The sequence below is a fragment of the Scomber japonicus genome, chromosome 11 (assembly GCF_027409825.1).
Source record: "Scomber japonicus isolate fScoJap1 chromosome 11, fScoJap1.pri, whole genome shotgun sequence".
In the NCBI taxonomy this organism is placed as follows: Eukaryota; Metazoa; Chordata; class Actinopteri; order Scombriformes; family Scombridae; genus Scomber; species Scomber japonicus.
Genome location: NC_070588.1, coordinates 24494980 through 24516073, shown reverse-complemented (window position 1 = coordinate 24516073; position 21094 = coordinate 24494980). Strand labels below are relative to the sequence as shown.

Below are 21094 nucleotides of genomic sequence, written 5' to 3'. Positions count from 1 at the left end.
CAGACAGCTGGCATTGTGTCTCGGCCTTTCCAGGTGTTTAATTGTTTCCCTGTCAATCATTTTTAAAGTTTCCTGCCAAACAAATTGCTTCCTGCGCAAAATAGACCAGCTGTCCCTCTGCCATTGCTTTTCATTCCATTATCCAGCCGTCGCTTCCCCTGATCTGATCTCCTTTGTATCCCCTTTTTCTATCTCTGTCAGTCTCTGCTACCTTTTTTTGTCATCGCTGACTTTTGCTTGTTTGTATTCCGCTCATACCGCCGGCTCATCTTCATCAATGAAGCTGATGTGCTCGGCGGAGTACCTCCCCTCCTCTGCCTCGCCTCTCCACTCCTGCATCTCCAGCTCCTGGGGATGAGCGACAGGTCTGGCCTGCCTGCAGCGCGGTTGTGAGTTGCACCTAGTGAGAGTCTGGGTGTCTCCCTGCCTTCTCATCGCACTGTCCAGAGACAAGGGCAGGGAGAAGCTGGAGGGACGGAGAGAGAAGGCGGGGGATACGAGAGGGACCGATGGGGAAGGCCTCAGCCGATGGTCGCCTGGTGAGGATGTGAGGGATGGGGGAGCTGAGCAGTGAGAGGACTGGGGAGGAGGTGTGTCTTGGGAGGGAGGCGGAGGGAGCAGGCCTCGGCTGGCACAGCTGACAGGTCGGGACGGGTGGGGCCCTTGGCAGGGGGAAAGAGATGGAGAGGAGGAGAGGGACATGGAGAAGGAGAGAGAAGGTGAAGGGGTGTGAGAGGCCAGGGGAGGCTGGTCCTGCAGCGAGGACAGAAATATGCCATTACTGGAGGATGCATGGAGGCTTCGCAAGGCTGGGGACCCCTCATGAAGTCCTTCCTTGGTCAAGGATAGGTCGGAGTGGGCAGGGCTCTTGATGTTGCCCCCTGGAGGGTTGGACAGGGGCTGCGGCAATGCTGAGGGAGATGAATTAGGCCTTTTTGGTGAATGAGGAGTCGGGAGAAGGCATCCTGGCAAATCCACACCTTCTATGTCTCCACTGTCCAACAGGGAATGAGTGTCAGGTCTCTGGAGGGAACAAGGTGTGGCGGGCGGAGGGATCACTACACCGGTGCTCGTTGGCAGCTGGCCGGCACTGCTAGGAGGAGGGGTTAAATTTGGCATCATGGTCATCAGGATTGGCTGCGGTGTTCTTTGGAGGAGGGGCTTAAGCAGACGTGTCATTTCCTGCAGCTCTTGACTGAGCGTGGAGACTTGTTTAGAGAGGCTGTTCATCTGTATGGTGAGGAGACAACACACACACACACACACACACACACACACACACACACACACACACACACAGAAACCAGATGGAGGTTAAATCCATGAAAATTCCACACTACATCAAGTATCTCATTCTTCCAGAGAACAAAAGGAAAGGCAAAGGTGTTTACAAAAATATGAGAAAGTTAATCCGTTACTTGTGTACAGCATACACACGCTGCATACATTATGTTCCTATAAAGCAACACTGTTTATTCACACTCTGCTGTGCACACCTATAACAGTCAGAGTTTGCAGCATAGCACTGCTAAGGCAACCCAATCCCTCTAAACCTGTTCTTTTAATAATATTTACACCTTTTTTATTTGCATCTGGAATCGGATCAGTAATAAAACATGTAAAGTGATAGACGGTCCTGCTGATTGGCTAGTGGTGGCCAGCCTAGGGTCTCATTTTCAGCCAAATTGCCATGAAATCAGTTTCCTAGTTTATAAAACAACAAGAGGATGGTAATCACAATCCTTTGAGATATGTGAAAATTTGCATCATTATCATGTATCAACAACATCAAGTCAGAACTCACCTCCTCAGTCAATTTAGACACACTCTGCTTGATCTCAGACTGCTCCCGGATCCCTACACACACACACACACACACACACACACACACACACACACACACAAATATATGAATTAATCCTCAAGACAAATCCTTTCTTCTGTGTGTGTGAGAGACAGAGAGAAATATGCAGGTGTGTGTGTGTGTGTGTGTGTGTGTGTGTGTGTGTGTGTGTGTGTGTGTGTGTGTGTGTGTGTGTGTGTGTGTGTGTGTGTGTGTGTGTGTGTGTGTGTTACCTGGGTATGGTGAGGGCGGGGCCGCAGGTGACAGGCTGGGGCTGAACTCAAACTTCTGCGATGAGTTGGAATTGCTCTCCGTTTCGATGCCATCCACAAATCTGTGCGGACATGAGAGAGGAATGTAAATCAGAAGAGGAGGGGGAAAAGAAGAAAAAAAAAGAGCACAGATTACAGTGTGTGTCAGTGTTGGCTGTGCAGTATCTTTCATTCAACCATAAACATACCCTAATCTGCAGTGTTCACTCACACCACTGCATAGCAGGGTGTTATTCATCTCTGTGCACATGTGGACACATCGTCAGTGTGAAAACCTATACACCTTCCTACAGCAGCCACTAGCACTAGCATCTAACTGGTTGCCATGGCAGCCAGACACCTGTGTTGCTGCAGTGTGCGCAGTCGCTTCTCTAACTGCATGCTGAGAACTAATCTCCTGAATCTTTCTGATCATTGGTCATAGACAGTTTCTCTTTCTTTTATTGCAGCTTGTGTGTTCATGTGTGTGTGTCTTTCTATCTTTGAGGGGACCTTAAGTTAAAACCAGTGTTATGAGGACATATCTGTGTTATGCGGACAGCTTCAAGGGGCACTTTGGGGGTCAAGACTTGGTTTTAAGGTCAAGGTTAGACTTAGATTTAGGCATTTAGTTGTGATGGTTAAGTTTATGGTAAGTGGTGAGGGAATGTGTGTCCTCACAATGATATAAAGACAAACGTATGTGTGTGTATGTGTGTGTTACCTAGGGCTTAGTTCAGGTGGTGCGCTGCTGAAGCTGACCACCGGTATCTGCAGGGTGGTGGGACGGGAGTGCTCGGAGGGGGCGCGGAACGGCCTGGGTGGCAGAAGAGGGGAGCGCAAGGGTGAGTTGAGCCCCCTGCTGAGACGCAACGGGGAACGGGGCGCACGGGACACCGAGTTCTGCTCTTCATCACCCTCCTCATCCTCCTTGATGGACGGCAGCTTCTTCACCAGACCACCATTGCTTTCCCAGTCCACCTGAAGGAAGAAGAAGATGATGAGAGTTTGAACTGAAATGATGCAAACTGGTTCCTGATTGTGCCAGCAGAGTGAGACATCACACCTGTTGTTCTTGGCAGCAACAGTGAGGTTGGAAACTATTGGTTGACATATTTTTAGCACTGTTGCCTCAGACTCAGTGTGTTGGTAAATACAGTGTAGTTACTTCATCGTACCAGTGGGTGGCAGACAAACACAACAGTTTGTAATTGTACCTTTATGACAGCACATGATCACTTCAGTTCAGTGCACTCCCTTCTGCAAACAGAGGTGATCTCAGGAGACACACAAACACACATCTCTTCTGCAAATGTGAGAAAAGTGAGAGCAATTTCTCACAGACACTTTAACCCTAAAGGCACCGAATTAATCTCATGCATACGCTGTAAGATGTCCTGCCTCCTTTTCATTCAAGTTTGGTTTATATTTGTAGATTTACTGATTTGTAGAGGATAGGTAGGTTTAACTTTGGGGCTAACCCACTCTATGGTTTTTATCCTGCTGCTGCATTCTGCTTTGATTTTGTGTCAATCAACATGCAGAGGATAAAATATGATTTATCTATAAATAAATGAGACAACATCCTTATGGAGACTATGTAAACAAACTCAAAGATGCGCATATAAAGTGGAGCAGCTTTTACTGAATATATTTAGATGTCACAGTTGTGAGTCTAAGAGACAGTTTAATGCCTTGGTAGCTGGCGTGACAAGTCATGTTCCAAGCTTTTCCTGTTACCCTCGTGGGACGGAGTAGGTGTTGGAGCAAAACCAGAAAGAGGGCTTAGGTTAACAAGTGAGGCTCGACTTTAAATGGTTGAATAGCTATCTCTTATATTGTTTTGAGTCAATATTATTTAAAAAAAATTGCTTCTGTCTTTGCCAGACTGCAAAAAGAAGCCTGTCATGCTACATTTAGTACAGACACACAGTCCCCTACTCGCCATCAGAAATGTCCTTTCATACAAATTGAATAATTCAGGCTTTTTTCAGTGTTAATACTGTGCTGCTGAAATTCCCAGAAAAAAGTAGCTATACAAAACAGGACTCTGCCTTCTCTTTTAAAATAGAATATGTTCAACTTTCTACATAAAACAGAAACCTACTAAACAAAAAAAGAAAAGAGCAGAAAAGAAAAGAAATAGTTTATCCAAACAGATGTAGTTGGATGTTTGGTGTGTATAAGTGTGTTCGTGTCACTTAAGGTTAATAAGAATGCCACAGACTTGACACTATATGTTTTTTACTGTTCGTAGCAGGGCCATAGCAAGTCTATACTTTTCAATAATGTTATAATCAAATTGGACACTTTCACACTGACAGAATGGTAATGTCTAATGTATTTTATTACTCCTCAGGTTAGTAAAACATTCCCATGACAGAGGTATCCACATTGGTAGCGGTGATGAAGACAGAAGAGAACAATGAAAGATTGATCAAACAAATTCATTGCATTGACTTTAAAATAACCAGCTTTGCCATTCTGCTATACTGGCTTCAAAATAATCACATCTCTCATGCCCCAACATAGAATGACTGGTGCAGTGAGTAATAAATGTATTTCATATCTCATCATGCAGACAAGCCAACGCCCTCCACTTTCCTTTTACCCCTCTGAGCTACGCACCCTCTCCTGTCCCTTTCATCAAGTCTCTCTTCTCCCTCCATCTCTGCCTGCTCAGCATTCTCCTCCTCCTCTTCCCCCACTGCCCTCCTCTACCCCCCTCTCTTTCCCCTCCATCTCCTTCTCCTCCTCCTCCTCCTCCTCCTCCTTCTCTCCCGTGCCACCGTGATATATTTTTAGCACTCTTGTTCTAATTTTAGCTCTCAGCTCCAGAAGAAACCAAGGAGCGCTTTTCTGCGATGCGGGGGCGTTATAAAAGTGTGCCTTGCCGCGTGTCGGCGTGCGCTCGTCTGTGTATGTGTGTGTGTGTGTGTGTGTGTGTGTGAGAGAGAGAGAGTGGGTGTGTGTTGAAGTTTGCATTCGTGTCGTGTCTGTGTGATGGAGTCAGGCTGTACACATAAATCTGAGTGCAGACATGTGAGTGGATGAAAGTAACATGTGTGTGACAAGAATGAACAAAGTGCTCTTTACCTTGTGTGTGTGTGTGTGTGTGTATCTGTGTGTGTGTGTGTGTGTTTGTTTGCTTGTTTGACTGTATGTGCAGGTGTAGGCAATATATTCTTACTGCTGTGTTTCTGGTGCAGAGATTGAACAGAACAAGAACACATAGGGTACAAAACATACTGTAATATTCTTCTCTTTCAGTGCACAATCGGTTACTCTTGCACGTTACAGTATTTTGCCCACCGGCGCCGGGGTCATAACAGTCTGTCAGTCTGTGAATCAGCAGGCAGGGACACAACCATCATTCTGATGATGAATCTTTTGCTGTCTCACTTTTTTCCTGACAGATCTTATGCCCTCGTCCTTGCTTCGTATAAACTTTCCTACTTTCCCTCTACTACTATATCATCTTTTTTGTTTTCAATTTACTTACAATTTACTACTCTTTTTTCTTCTTAAGATTAATATTCTTCATTCATCCTCTGAGACTGCCTCTAGAGCTATTTGCTTAATGAGTAAAGAGGCGTTCGATATCTGCAGGCTTTGTCTTACATACATATGCAAGCGCACTCTCCTGGGCTGCTGGTACCAGGAGGAATTTGCATACATAACCGAAATGGACATCTGCAACCCAGACTTAAGATATGGACAGCAGCTTGTGCATCTGGAATCATGCATCCTCTAGATACCCCTGCACACATTGTGGGCGCACACATTTGCACATTTGCTCTTCGCTCACACTCTGCGGTAAGCGTGCTGTGCCCTGGAGAAACAAAGCACTGCAGTGGAAAAGGAGGGATTGAGGAGGAGTAGAACAGAAAATGAGATCCCCCTCCTCCTCCTCCTCCTCCTCCTCCTCCTCCTCCCTTACTCTCCTCTTCGACTGGCTGGGCTATTTATATCGAGCAGGATCCAATCTTAGCAGCAGCTGCAGGGGACACAGCCAGTCAGGGAGAGCCCGTGCTTCCCCCCTGCTCTATTTTTAGCAACAGGACAACTTCAAACAGCAGCACTATGCTATTCTTGTCCCTATGTTTTGCTTCCTCTGCTGCTGCTGTACCAGCCAAAGGCGCGTGCTGCATGTTTGTTTGCTTGATGGCAGGAGTAAAGAAAAAAAAACCCCTCAAGGCTTGTCAAATTGCAGCGTGTGCACATCTGTGTGTGTGTGTTGTTTCTTTTTTATAATTATCTGTGGTAAGATCATGTGTGAGATCTTATCACGAGACCCCTTTTGAGGTGAGCGTCTCCATTTGATCCTTAAAATTCATTTTATATTTACACTTTCAGGGCTGCACATCACATGGAGTGGTGTGACTGATCGATGTCAACATAAATATACATCATCCACAGACACTCTTTTATAGTTACAGTCCTATTTTTAGTCTCTTTTCTCAGTTGTTTTCTTTTTTCCACCATTTTCTGTCTTTTTTGTTTTATTCAGTCCATTTTAGTTGCTGTATATAACTTGGCCTTTAATTGTGTTTTCAGTATGGCCATTAGGGGGCAGTCTAACCAGTAATTAATTTGATTCAGGCTGTAGATAGAGGCCAGTTTGCTAACTTACACAAAAAAAACTTCCACAAACAATTAATTCACAACTCTTAATGGATGGTATTGCTCTCTGTTTTTTTACATTACTGTGTGTATACTGTGTGTACTCACATCGGCACCGTGGCCCTCTCGCAGGTTGTACGTGAGGTCATGCTGTATCTCACTGATGAACTTCTGGGCGTACTCTGGGTAGAGTCGCAGGACCTCGCGGAGGCCCTTGAGGCTGATATACTGCAGGTCACAGTATGTCAGGGCTTTGACGTTGGCGTTGGTCTTGATCACCTGCTCCTTCGTCAGGGAGTCCGAGCCAATCAGATCTCCTTTACCTGGCACAGACACACAGACAAAAAATGCAGAGACATATAGATTCGTATAGGTCACTGAAGCAGTTGGCAGTGAGTTTATTTTCCTTAGCTGTCTCCTCCTGAGGGAAACAGATCAGCATCAATGAGTCTAACTGAATAAAGTAAACACGCTAGCTGTCTAGGTAGCAAATCCTCAAAGTCAGAGGATGAAAGGAATGGACCTGCAAAGTCATGTCAACATCAGCGGGAGTGGGAGGATGTGTTGGATTGTTTAATGTAGTTGCAAATTCATTGTTTCCACTTTCCACTTAAAAATGTCCTTTCTAAAAGACACCTGCACAAAGTAGCATTAAGCAGTTAGTACTATCTTCCCCAATGTCAAAGTTGGCACAAAAAACAGCATCAAGTGTGGATGAGATTGATACATCTATACAGACTTTCGATGTTGAATTGCAGAAATAGCAACAATTAAAAGTGGCATATTTCCCTAATGAATGCTAACTGCTCCAAGCATATGCTAACACTGCTTTGGCATTATTATGAACATGACATTGAGAGGCACTACTGATGTTCCAAACAGAAAACAGCTGACTTAAACATGATAGCAGATTGAATAATGAAAAAAAGAAAAAATCAAAATAGTTCATACCAGTCGTGACTCTGGAGAAGCTGAGAAAATAACCCTGATGATGTCACAAGGGTTGACTTTTTTTCACTAGGCGGGAAGAGTCACATTATGAGAAGTGTAGGCTTCAGTCTGTTTTTTCATCATGATACTTTGATTTTTTCTCTCTTTTTATTTGTCTCTTATGAGTCATCCAGCCTTATACATTGGATAACACTAGACAGCTGAAATACCCCTTTAATATACATTGGATTGTAAATGACTTCTAGCTCAACAATGTCTAGTTGTATAATTCTTTCTCTGAGCAGCACTGCAATGAGATCCAGTTTTTTCTTCTGGCTCCTCTTCAGCCACTCTCATGCAAAACAATTACAGGATCTGGAAAAATGATTGTTTTTCAGAACACATTTTTGGGCACCATCCACAGTTTCTTTTGAGGTAATCATGTTGGAGTGGATTATTTTTTGGAAACCTTGACGGGCTCTGTAAATATAATGCAGATAAACTGCCTGTTGGCATTTCACAGCACAACTAAACCACTGTGGGAGAAACAGTGTCGTTCAAGGTAACAAGAAGATACACAACAGTGCTGCTCAGGCTAGTATTTGCTTTATTCCTCCAAATTATATAACCATACTGTATACACTGTTTTCATATAAACTAGTGCCTGAGAACATAATGTGTCAAAAAGAAAATCTAAATATATTATTCATTAATTTATGAGGCAGTATATGAAGTCCTTTACATACAGTCTATGCTTTTGATAGATAAAGCCCTGCTGAATGCTTTCTTGCACCACTGAGAGAGGGAAACGAAAGGAAAAGACAGGGAGTGGAAAGTGGGGGCTGGAGGAAAATGAGCAGAGAGGGAAAAGAGGCAAGATGGAGGAAGGCAGGGCAAGGTAGGGCAGAGGCGAGCAGGGAACTAAAATGGGTGATGGAGCGTGGGGAGGGGGGGGGACTGGAAAGAGGGAGGGTGAGAAGACGAGGAGAGGAAAGGTGAGAGAGAGGAATTGGAGAGGGACATGGAGTGGGGGTGGTAGGAGACTAGCACGGGTTGATTGAGGAAAAATGGATGGGTGGGAAGGGTAGGGGGTGAGGGGTGGGAGGGTGAGAAACAGAGAAAGAAAGGGAGAGGTAGTGTGAGCATGAGCTTGGAGCAATGCCATGTGAGCTACAGTAGCTATTGGACACAGACCTCTAACCATCTCCAAAATAAAGGAGGATTTTTAATATGCAGGAATATCTTTCTAATTTAACACTCAGCCGAGGTCTGTGATGCACATGGGGCATTGAAACAGGGTTAGGCTAACCCTAGCCCTAACCCACCTAACCCTAGCCCTAACCTTAACCCTAAAGCAATAATACATACACTATTCATTCCAACTCTGCTTTAATTTGTAGGCTGTATTTGGGTATTTTAGGTGGAACATTGCCCGGCTCAGACATTTTGACAACAGCTAAGTTAGCTTGCCCACCCGCCTGCACAGAGCGCAGCTGTGCACACACCCCTTCAATCGGGTTGAGGGTTGCCAGGATGACAGATGGGTTGAAATTATATGTAGAGTGTGGATTGTGTGTGTAGATTGTGTTTCATAGATGATCTGACAACGTGGGTAACATCAGACAAAAACATACAAAACTCAGGGATCCACCTATGACGATTATTTCATAATACAGTTTGAGGGATAGGAAAATGAAAGGTAAAAACAAGAGAATGGGAGGGTGCTGGGAGAAGGCCTCGAAATGCGGGAGGAACCTGGGAAAGACGGAAGTGTTGGCAGGTCTGACTCAACAGCATCCAACCCTCCTCTCCACCCACCGAATCCCCCCCCCCCCCCCCCCCCCATCTGTGCTTCTACTTAATTTAGCATGATGGGCTCTTCACATGCTCCGTCTGTCTCTCTATCTTTTTCACATCACTCACATCTCCACTCCTCCACTTCTCCCCCCCCTTAAATCCCCCACCCCAACCCCCACCCCACCCCAATCCCCCTCCACAATTCAACTCGAATTGTCTTTGTCGCAGAGATGATGGGTGGCAACGGAGCCGAGAGCGACAGCAGCGCCGGGGAGAGCTTTCGCTGATAATCATAGCGAAATGTTAAACTGAGCAGGAGATGAACACTTCAAAGTGACATTTAAGAGTGTGTATCTGTCTCGTCTTGAGTGTGTTTGTATCTGCGCGTCTGGGTAAATGCGAAAAAGACAGAGCTCATAAAAGAAGCTCATTTTAACAATGCCAGTGATTTGGAGCCTCTCATATACAGAACCATTTGTCTCCAGTTTTTCTTTTTTAAATGTGTAGTTTCAGTTTAAATTCCACACATCACTAGTTTTAACACAGCGGGATGATCTTCAAACCGTGGTATGGCAGCTATATTATGCTGATAAGCCTGGTGGTGGCACTCTAATTAAAGACACCCTAACACTTCAACATCAAAAGTTAACTGCTCACACTGTCACCAAACCCGCTTTTCTTATCCAGCCAAGCTTACAAGTCAGGCAGCTGTGCCTCACATGGGGTGTGATAAAAGGAAAGGTCAGTATTTTTAAACCTAATCTGGGTCTTTCACCCAATATTAATTCAATTTTAAAGTCATACATCCCTCCATACAGCACACTGATTTGGTGGGATGGTCAAAGTAAAGGTCAATTAAAGATGAAATTTACAGGCTGATGTAGCTATTACATTCCTGGTCCTGGTTTAATGAAATTTGTAGGAAATTAGTCTCAGGTGTCTGCGTCATCTCCGCGGGACCAACAGGTTTCATTAGTCATGGATCCATTGCTGTTCCTTAGTTACTATCAATGTGGGGAGGAGAACTGCAGCCCTGGTAAAATGGATTCCACTGGGTTTATATGATTTTGCTGCTAATTGGTGTGTGTGTGTGTGTGTGTGTGTGTGTATGTGTGTGCTTGGATAGCTGATTGAGTGTGTGTTTTGTAATTCAGAATTTCATAAACATAACATGGAGCATTAAAAGTGTATTTTTTGTGTGGGTGCACTAATAGTCAGACATAGGTTTGAGGATTGGGTCAGACTGACTCAGTATGAGATTAACCTTTTTAATTACCAACATGGACATACCTGGAGTAATGCTGTAGACGCAGGTTCTTGGTAAAGGCCAAGATGGCCTGTAACATGTGGAGAGCACCCTGTGCTCTGCAGGGCTCCGCTCGATCCACACTTCAGCATTAATAATCAAAGTGCTTTAATAATGTAAAATCTATTCATTATTAATACCAGCATAGCACTGCATTCTGTCTATTGATGTGTGTGTGTGTGTGTGTGTGTGTGTGTGTGTGTGTGTGTGTGTGTGTGTGTGTGTGTGTGTGTGTGTGTATGTGTATGTGTATGTGTGTATGTGTGTATGTGTGTATGTGTATGTGTGTATGTGTGTGTGTGTGTGTGTGTGCTATGATCAAGATCAAATATAGGCCAGGGGCTTGGCATTTGAAGATAAATCCACTTCATCTCACACACGCACACGCAGATTGACACACATGGAAATTCATGCGCACAGGTACAAACCATTAATTCAATACATCTTGACCTTTTTAGAAATTGACTTCGGAGACATGTACATATGTCCTTGGCGCACACGTAAATGCATAACTACCCCCACTCCCACCACCACACACACACACACACACACATACGTATTAACACAGGCACACCTCAGAGGAGCTTGCCCTGTTTGCTGGATTAGTGTTGCAAAGGCTTTGAAGCACATCTAGAGGAAATTAGATTTCAGCCTGCGCGACAGCCAACTAAAGAAATTATTTTAAACTCTTGTCACAGGTGTGCTTCTGACCGCACAATTTTCCTTTTCAATGTTGGTGTGATAACCGCTAAACGTCTGTTGATTCACATTTTTCATTCAGAAATTGCTCTGCTTGTCTACATAATTACCTCAAATAAAAGTGAATCTCTGAAGCATCACAGGGATGGACTGATGTTACCGGAGAGAGAGAGTGCTGAGTAAACTATTCACTCTGTTGCTTCTTATACAGCAGTGGCAGGTCACGGAGACACCTAATAGCTCCATATATATTTTCTCACATGCCATATGCAGCCATGCACATCATTTTGGTCTTATCTTTTGGGGTTTAAAGTTATTCATGAGTTTTCTTCCATCCCAATTCAACAGAGGCGAATGGAAATTCTGATGTGTTCTTCAAAGCACTGAAAGTTTGTTTCTTTTTAAAAGTTAGTGTCCATGTTTCTCTGCTTTAAGCTACAGACCTCACTGGGAATGGAGTAGTTGTGTGCGCATCCACACAACCTCAGTGGGATAGGTGCTGGCAACAAAAATCAATGAAACTGCAACTGTGTGAGTAGTCCTTGGATTGCAGTTTTCTCATGCTGAAATCTCGCAAGAGTTGAGTTGTGAAAATGAACTGAATATTCAGCCATGGCAGAGTTGGAGAGAAGAGTGCCAGGGGAGGTTTGTTGTCCTTATTTAGCTGATTTCAACAACTACTCAACTAAGAACTTCAGAACGAGACTTCTCCTTGAGTGAGATTAGAAGAAAAATCTCGTATTTCTCTGTATACTATACCTTTCCATAAAGTTTCCAGACCCTTGTAAAAACAATCTAAGCAGTCAGCGGCAAAAACAAGCACTTGTAATGGATGTACATTACAGATTACATTGCAGCCTGTTTCACAGCTGCCAGTTGAAAGCACCTTCGCTCAAAATTTCAAAAATGTTTGTCTTCTCTGTTAGACACAAAAAGATGGGAAAATAGGGTCCAGGTTGAAAAATACCAAAGTTTCCCTTTAATAAAGACTCAGTCAGGGTAGCAAAATATTACAACAATACATTAACACCAGAAATGATGGTGTATGCAACTTTCCACTACTCCAATACTGGAAAAATGCAGTTTGGAGCACTGATGAACAGGCCGACTTTTGTTCCGACAACTTACATCTGCATTAAATAATCATCAACTACAATAAATAAATAAATAAAAACTGATTTTGCCATAAAATGGGCTTCTTTAAATGTAGACAAACAGAAAAATATACTTAAGTATCATCATGTAGATAGTGTTTGATCTACTTGACAAGTCAGTACTTCACTGTTTCATAGATGAAATGTGTATAAAACATTTAAAATATTTGTTCATAAAGTCTATCCATCTCACTTTGTCAGTTTGTCTTCATGATACATTGTGCATAAGGCCTCAGATTGGTGGGAGTGTGTGTTCTTTGTGTAGGTTGGTGGTGATGGTGTAGATTTGATCATTATTTGTACTATTGGTCACTACACTTACATACTATAATAGAATAATACATAATAAGTATTTCACTAGTTTGTAGGCTATCATTGGACACATGGCTGCTTATATGGTGAATATTTTATAGTTGTTTTGTGGCCTTGTGAATAGCTTGGCCTAGTAGTTTATAACTCTGCTGCTTTCTAAATAAGCATGACAGTGACGAGAGACATCCCTCATCAATCAAATCAACACAGGCTAATGGTGAGCAGGGTAGGGCAAAACCGCACCGCTCTCATTCTAAATTTCCATGCATTAGCCATTAAAACTCATCCATCATTCTCAAATGGAATCCAAACTTAGTATCCATGCATAAAAAGCATCTATCAATACACACAGAGGCAGCAGGACACGATTGCAGATAAATGGACAGTGTGCGTATCGTGAATGAGGCTCATCTTATAAAGGGCCCTTATCTGTTCAATTAATCATTCAGATCATTCTTCTTGATCTTCATCTATCCATCTACCTGCTCATCCATCCATTCTTGGTGCACATGGGTAGCCTGCAAAAGTGAAATGAAACCACAAGTGCAGCGTCCACATCAAACAGGCTAGAAAAGATGGAAATACTAAGGAGAAGAAAGGACAGAAAAAAAAAACATTCCAGTGCTTCTGTGGTAAATGGACAGAATGGAGTAAATGAAGTGTGAATTTTATTAAAGATACAGAGATGACACGTGTACTGTAATACTGGCGGTTGTGATATTTGTGGTAAAAGCAGCCGACTCTCTGCGTGACTCGCCGGCTTTTCCACCCACACGCTGTCTGCAAATCAGTGTCCTGTTTAATATTAGACTTCGCTGGAACACAAGTCCACCTTCACATCCCTAGAGACAAATGTGAGAGAGGACTTGGGATCACACCATGTTCATACACACGCACGTACGCACACACACACACAAACCCCTTATATTCTCTCTCTCACCCTCACTCCGTTTAGCTCCATACATCGCACTAATGTTTTCTTCACACAGTTACACACTTATGGCATAATCAAAATTCAATCTCAGAGTGTGAAAACCTTGACTTTCCACATGTGTCACCCTATTCCAAGCTGACCTTTTCATACTTTTATGTACATAGATTCTCAAGACACATGTTTCTTTTATGGGTTTGAATGGTATTCAAATGATTTTACTATTTGAGTGTGTTCAAAGCATTAAAGGATAAGGTCAAATTGACCCCGTCTGTTTTGACTGTTCCTTCTTTCCTCACTTCCTTCCTCCCTTCGTTCCCTTCCTTCCCTAATTTCCTCCGTTCCTTCCTTCGTTCGTTCCTTCCTTCCTTCCTTCCTTCCTCTTTTCTTCCCTCCCTCCTTACTCCTTTCCTTCCTTCCTTCTTTCCTCCTTTCCTTCCTTCCTTCTTTCCTCCTTTCCTTCCTTCCTTCCTTCCTTCCTTCCTTCCTTCTTTCCTCTTTTCTTCCCTCCCTCCTTACTACTTTCCTTCCTTCCTTCTTTCCTCCTTTCCTTCCTTCCTTCTTTCCTCCCCTCCTTCCTTCCTTCCTTCCTTCCTTCCTTCCTTCCTTCCACCTTTCCTTCCTCCCTTCCTTCTTTCCTCACTTCCTTCTTTCCTTCCTTCCTTCCTTTCTTCCTTCCTTCCGTCCACCTTTCCTTTCTCCCTTCCTTCTTTCCTCACTTCCATCCTTCCTTCCTTCCTCCCTTCCTTCCTTCTCTCCTTAGTTACTTCCTCTTTTCCTCCCTCCCTCCTTACTCCTTTCCTTCCTCATTCCTTCCTTCCTTCTTTCCTTCCTTCCTTCTTCCTGTCCTTCCTTGACCTGAGGACAACAGGAGGGTTAAAAATATGTTTCTTATTATCAACAAATCTCATGTGCAGAGCCAGACCAACAATGTACTCATCCTGTTAAGTATTATGTGTATCCATAACCTGATATATTGTATGTCTTTCTGTCGCAGACCTCTGTTGTTGTCCACAAACTATTAAAAAACTATTTGAAACATATAAATGAGCCACTGCACTGTTGCTTGTCTCCAAAACTTACAGTCATGGTAGTTTGTTTAGAAACCACTCCATAGACGATCACATTTTCAGTCTTTGGAGAGTAGTTCAATTGAATGTGTTGTACTATAATATCACAACCTTATGACTTTGTATTGATATGACATTTTACATAACTTGAGTACAAAGTCAAGATGTTGTGATATGTAATACAATGAGCCAGTGAAGCCTGTGTTTTGCCGTACACAGAACTACTCTCTGGAGACTAAAAATGTGATCACTGTTTTTAATATTTGGAGCCATTTCTAAACAACTTACCATTGACAATCTCTTCCAGGATAAGGACCATGCCAGTGCAATGGTGTAACTCATCGACATGTTTTTTTTTTTTTTATAGATTTTGGATAATAGCAGAGGTCTACGGCACAGAAGAATGTAAAATATCAGGTGTTGGACACACATAGAATATTTCTAAATAGCCTATGTATGTGTTACAGTCTTTAAACTGGGCAGACATTGTGCTTCTATTCTTAGATTATTCTTGTACTAATAAAATCTTTGGGTTAATTAAAGAGGAATAATGACCTACAGACAACTGGACCATGAAGACAATATGGTCTGTTTTGTAGCAACGTTTTTCACATTTTTAGCCACAACGTGAAAAACCACTCCAATAATATTAACACAAGCTCACTGTGGATATTTTTGAGAGAAGCTGTGTGGGAATTGTAAAACTACTCAAACAAAGTAGTCGGCTAAAGTCTCGGACATGTCAGAAATCCAACTGATCATCCAAAATGATGGTGGAAATATGGACCAATTTTAGAGTTAGTCGGTAGAAACCAATTCTAGAGTTAAAGTTGTGCTTAATCAGTATAGAGATGTGACAGCTATATATCCTGATAAAAATATAAATGGTTATTTGATAGTGTGGTTTTTATTTGACGTACTTATGTATTATTGCTGTAACTTATGATGAGCACAAATCAATGCTTATTACACAACACAATGAGAACTGAATGCATGTTTATCACAGCAGAAGGTAGAAAAACATCTTTGTTGACAGAGAGAGCAAAAGAAAGTGCAGAATTACTGAAAGAAATGTACATTTTTCATCCAAATTAGTTTTAGAAAGTGATGATTTTGCAGTGTTTTTTGACTTTTAAATTATTCTAAATCCTGTGAGATCTTATTTTGGTTATGATTGAGGCAATAAAGCACTACTATACTACTAAGATTTCATTTTGTGCCTAGTTATGAAACATAACTGCAAGCCGCCCACAAAACATAAACTTCACCCTGAACAGAGAACTATTTACAGCTGCTAGGTGCCGGGTGAAGACATCAGATGAAAAAAAAAAAGAATATTCTGAAAGCTTGAAACACCTGACAGCTCACATAACAACACGGATCAATTTTATTACACCTTCAGACCATTTTAAACTGCTCATTCCTTTGCAGAGTGTGTCGTTTCAGTGTTTTTTGAAGACTTTTCTTTGACTGGAAGCCTTTCAGAGTTTTCTATGAAACGTGTGATCTCTAGTTGCATGAACTGTTGAACTTTGAAGTGTTCTTGGATAATATTCTCAACGCATCATCCCTCACACTCATTGTGAGACTATCTACGCTTGCACACTGTTAAATGCCAAAGTGGTGATCCTGACATTTCTCCTTTTAAAAAAAAAAAAATCTGGTAACAAGTTTTATTCTACACTCTTCTCTGAGATCCCTTTGATCTTTTAATGAAGTTTGTTACTGAGGTTGTTGAGCTTTCCCTCATCTGTCTGTTTTCTGTTCTTTTTTTTTTTTTTTTGCTGCTGCCAGGAACTTAAAGTGAAAAAAATGTGTACATCACACACAACAACACATGATGTAAATGTTTCATGAACTGGTTAGAAGCTGATTTTGAGTAGTCAATTAACTGTTCATTAGAATAAAAATTGGAATGCCACTTTATCTATCTGTAGGAGAAATAGGAAACAGAAATGATCAAGCAGCCCAATTAATTCATCTGTACTCAGTGTCTATACAACCCTGACATATGTGAGGTCTGATAATAAGACTTACTACATCTCTATTCACAATGCATAGAAGAGTTATATCTCACAGGCTTAACACTGTGGGAAGCTGTGACTGTGTGTGTGTGTTGTGTGTGTGTGTGTGTGTGTGTGTGTGTGTGTGTGTGTGTGTGTGTGTGTGTGTGTGTGTGTGTGTGTGTGTGTGTGTGTGTGTGTGTTTGTGTGTGCCACACATGATGATAACTCTTTAAAGCAGCAGAGCACAAACAGCAGCTCTTTATCAGCTCTTTCTCAGCCCTTCCTTCCCTGTTGTTTCAGTGACACACACACACACACACACACACACACACACACACACACACTCATACACACACACACACACACACACACACACACACAACACACAGACACACACACATACACACACACAAGCATCCATCACATCTGTCTTTCTATCCCACCTTCCTCCTTCTTTTCCTTCGTCTCCTTCATCAACCTCAATTTTCACTCAAATCCAGATCAAGTTGCTCTGTAGGTCTGATTGGATGAAATCAAACCCAGCACTGTGAAATTATTTTAAGTGTAATCACTGAACTGAGAGATGATCGCTCCAAAGACCTCAAGCCTGTACCTCTCTTAACAGCAATTGAAGTGACACATATTTGCCTGGCTGTTATCCTGGTGTTCTTCAAATGAACAATTCTCATTTTTGTTAAATATGCCTGCAGATAATGATCACCCCTCATCATCTCATTAAGTCCAAGTTTGACAGGTAATTGTCTATCAAACAGCTGGAGTGTTGTGTGGTTTTCATCCAAATAGGTAGCACAAATTTACACATTATTTCCTTCAAATAATAAGCCACCTCTGTTGTATTTTAGTCTAATTAGGTAACCAGCATGTAAGCCTGCAATCTGACAGTAAACAAATCCAATCTCACACTTTCTGAAAGTGCCAGATTTTCAAACAATCCATTTCATTAGCAGTTTTTGTTCCCGGCTCGCCATTAACTTGAAAACAGACTGAGAAAATCTGGATAACAAATAGAAAAATAGCTTGAATATTGAAGGATAAAAATAAATGGAAGCAAATGTGTTGTTGGAGTTATTTCCAAGGATGCATTAAATAGACAGAGGCAAAAAAAGAAAAAGAAAAGAAAAACACACATGTTCAGCAGATGCAGTTTTTACACAATTCAAAATTATCCTATTATCCTCCAGGTACAATGTAGACCTAATTCAGTATAATATTTAAAAAAAAATAAAAGTAATCATATCCATAAAACATCAAATCTGTAAGTCTGTAAGTAACTCCTGCTCTTACTGACTTACCCAGTATGGCCAGCACAGTGTTGTCTTTCAGGACCTCCATGGACCCCGAGCAGACAAAGTAGATGGCCTGCAGGGCGTCACCCTGCCGGATGAGGAACTCCCCCGGGGCACAGAAGGAGGTCTTGATGATGAGGGAGAGGGAGCGCAGGCAGCCCCTGCTAGCTGACTCAAACAGGGGTAGCTGAAGCAGCTCCTTGTTCAGATGCATGGCGATGTCTGCCCTCAGCTCATCTGGGAAGTCCTTCAGTAGCTGTGAAGACAGAGAGAATTCACATTTAACACTTAACACAGCTTTTCACTGAAAATCTGCCACCTTAAAGCAGTGATTCCCAGACTGGGGAGCAGAGTCACTGCGGGGCCACACATGACCAAGAAGAATGAATAGAACGTGAATAAACCTTTTTTTTCACTACATAAATATTGACCTGTCAAACACAGGTGGAATTGATAACATTACTCATCGTTGCTTTTGATTGCTTTCATTGCTGAATGGAGCAATGATTAATGTTATTACTTCCATCTGAGTCATTTTTCAAGTCATACAAAGCTGAAAAACCCCTTCAGTATCTCCCTCAGGTCATGTAGTAGGTATCAGGAGAGTTTGTACTAAATTTAACATGCATTCATTTGCACAAAAGAAAGTAAATATAAACATTTTTGGGAGGTTATGATTATAATAATATTATACAGTCAGCTTCCAAAGAGGGACGTGGTAGAGAACATAGAAAAAGCTGAACAATTATGAACAGCTTGGTTTTCCACTGAGTTATCAGGGCCTTGTTTCTTGCAATCAGGCATATGATGACGATGACAAGCATATACAATCCATAGATTGATCCATATCCATAGACGCATACACAATCCATCTATCATTGTATTCTTTTAATGGTATTTTAAGTGAAATGACCTTCATGTTAATGCAGGGGTAAGCTTTTAATTTGAACCCTTTGTAGGTCACACCAAGACAATGCTATTTAAAAAACAATTTCTTTGCTTTTCCTGCCTCTGTGAGGCAGGAACATGGATTTTCTTTCTCATTGACTCTAAATTTTATGTTTTACAAACCTCTCAGCCCTCATTTGTTTAAAACCTTATAAAAAAAACAAGGTTAGAGACTCATTCTGTTCCTGTACAAGATAAAAAAAATAAAACTCAACTCCAAAAATGTCTCTTATGTCAGCAATGATTTGTGTTATTCTTCATTTATACACTAGCACAACCTTGGGTTAAATAGATTTTGGTTTTGACCAGATATCATGACACAAAGTTACCTCTACTGAACGGTTGAGCAGACCTATAAAAGGTTAAGAAGGATTTATAGCATCAGTATAAAGAGTGCATCATAGACACACTGAAATGCTCTCGTGTTACACGTGTGTTGAGATGAATGTAAGTCTGCTCTCTCCTCACCTCACTGACATCTATTCCATTATTGACCGACCACGTAGTCTGGAAACACTCCAGCATGCGCTGCTCCAAGGCCTTGGGCAGCCGATGAACCCTGATGAAGTCTTTGAGGTCCTTGGTGCGAGTGTGGTAGAGCGAGCGACGTGAGTACATTCTCTGGATGATGGCTGTCACGTTACCAAACACCACTGCATGCATCAGTGCTGAAAGACAGAGGAAAGGTTTCTTTATGGTGCTGTCTGTTTTTAGAAGGACACAGATTTAATTAGTGTTACTTTAATGTTTTTATGTTTTAAGGTTTAATGTCAAGAATAGCCAACAGTTAAATCCAATAATGCTTCTACACAGCGGGAAGCTTTATTGAAAGTCTTTATAAGCCCCAAGAAGTTAAAAAGGACACGGCTTAAAACGACTTAGCTGCTCTAAAACCACTGTAAAGCACTGCCTCAAGTGGATTACTGCTTCCACAAAATGGCAATAATACACTGCTGGAATAAAAGTAATCCAAATGTTGAATAAATCTTTTATTTCTAGTGAACAAAACAGTCAGTGAGAACAACTCAGTTATTATTCTTAAAACCCAAAAGAACTCTAATCCCAGCACGAGCAATGTTTCTTGGTGTGGTTGTGGCATTTGTTTTTCACAGTCACACAGTTTGTGTTGGATTTGCTAACCAGCAATCACATGATGACTGTGGCAGTTTATTTTATAAAGTACTTTCCTGAGAGTACTGCTTAGGAGTTTCTCTTTCTCTGAATTTAATTTCTGCCTGACTAGAAAAGCCGCTGAAACAGCGTTTAGACCACAGAACACTTACACAGTCCACTGAAACCTAGACTAATGACATTATTTTAGGATGACTGCTCCCTCAGGCGGCACAGTGTCCCACCTCCCAGCTATGGAACTCTCTAGTGTAAAAATCTATAAATATCTTTCTCTTACTGTTTTAGAGCAGATGACTAACCTCAGTATGAGAAAAAAAACATCAGAGGGATTAATTAAGTCATGTCACCTCTTCCTTTTTGTTTCATACTCTCTCTTTTTAACTTAAGAGGGCCATAGTTATACACACATCACTGTGAATGCAAAGTTATTCAAACTCAACACAAAAGAAACACCTACACTCACTTTAAAACCCAAATTGTATGAAATAATGAGGCTGGTGTTATTCTGTGTGTTTCTTAATGTCAATAAATCCCATTAGGAGACCAAAACTAACAACACATATTTTTTGGTTTCCTTGCCCTGTCTCTGGCACTCAGCCCTGAAGCCATTCATTTTTACACAAAACATGAGCATTAACATTAACATTTAAAGCAACATAGCACACATTCAGGACATTAGCATTTCTCACTTGAAAACAACACACTGTTATTCTTTCATAACAGAAATGTTGACAACAGATGGTATTTATTGTCTGCAGCATGTTACGTGTCTGTTCACATCATCAC

General features: G+C 41.8%; 1 protein-coding gene across 1 annotated transcript in view; it reads right to left on the bottom strand.

Annotated features, from left to right (window-relative positions):
- Positions 1 to 252: 252 nt before the first annotated feature.
- The window catches only part of kcnh3 (potassium voltage-gated channel, subfamily H (eag-related), member 3), a 124233-nt gene continuing 103391 nt past the window's right edge, over positions 253 to 21094 (bottom strand). The window contains exons 9-15 of the mRNA XM_053328147.1: positions 19646 to 19845; positions 18236 to 18485; positions 6826 to 7040; positions 2819 to 3075; positions 2077 to 2177; positions 1805 to 1857; positions 253 to 1230 (exon numbers count right to left, since the gene is read on the bottom strand). Of these exons, the coding sequence (XP_053184122.1) occupies positions 253 to 1230; positions 1805 to 1857; positions 2077 to 2177; positions 2819 to 3075; positions 6826 to 7040; positions 18236 to 18485; positions 19646 to 19845 (2054 nt within the window). The remainder of the gene's footprint in view (positions 1231 to 1804; positions 1858 to 2076; positions 2178 to 2818; positions 3076 to 6825; positions 7041 to 18235; positions 18486 to 19645; positions 19846 to 21094) is intronic.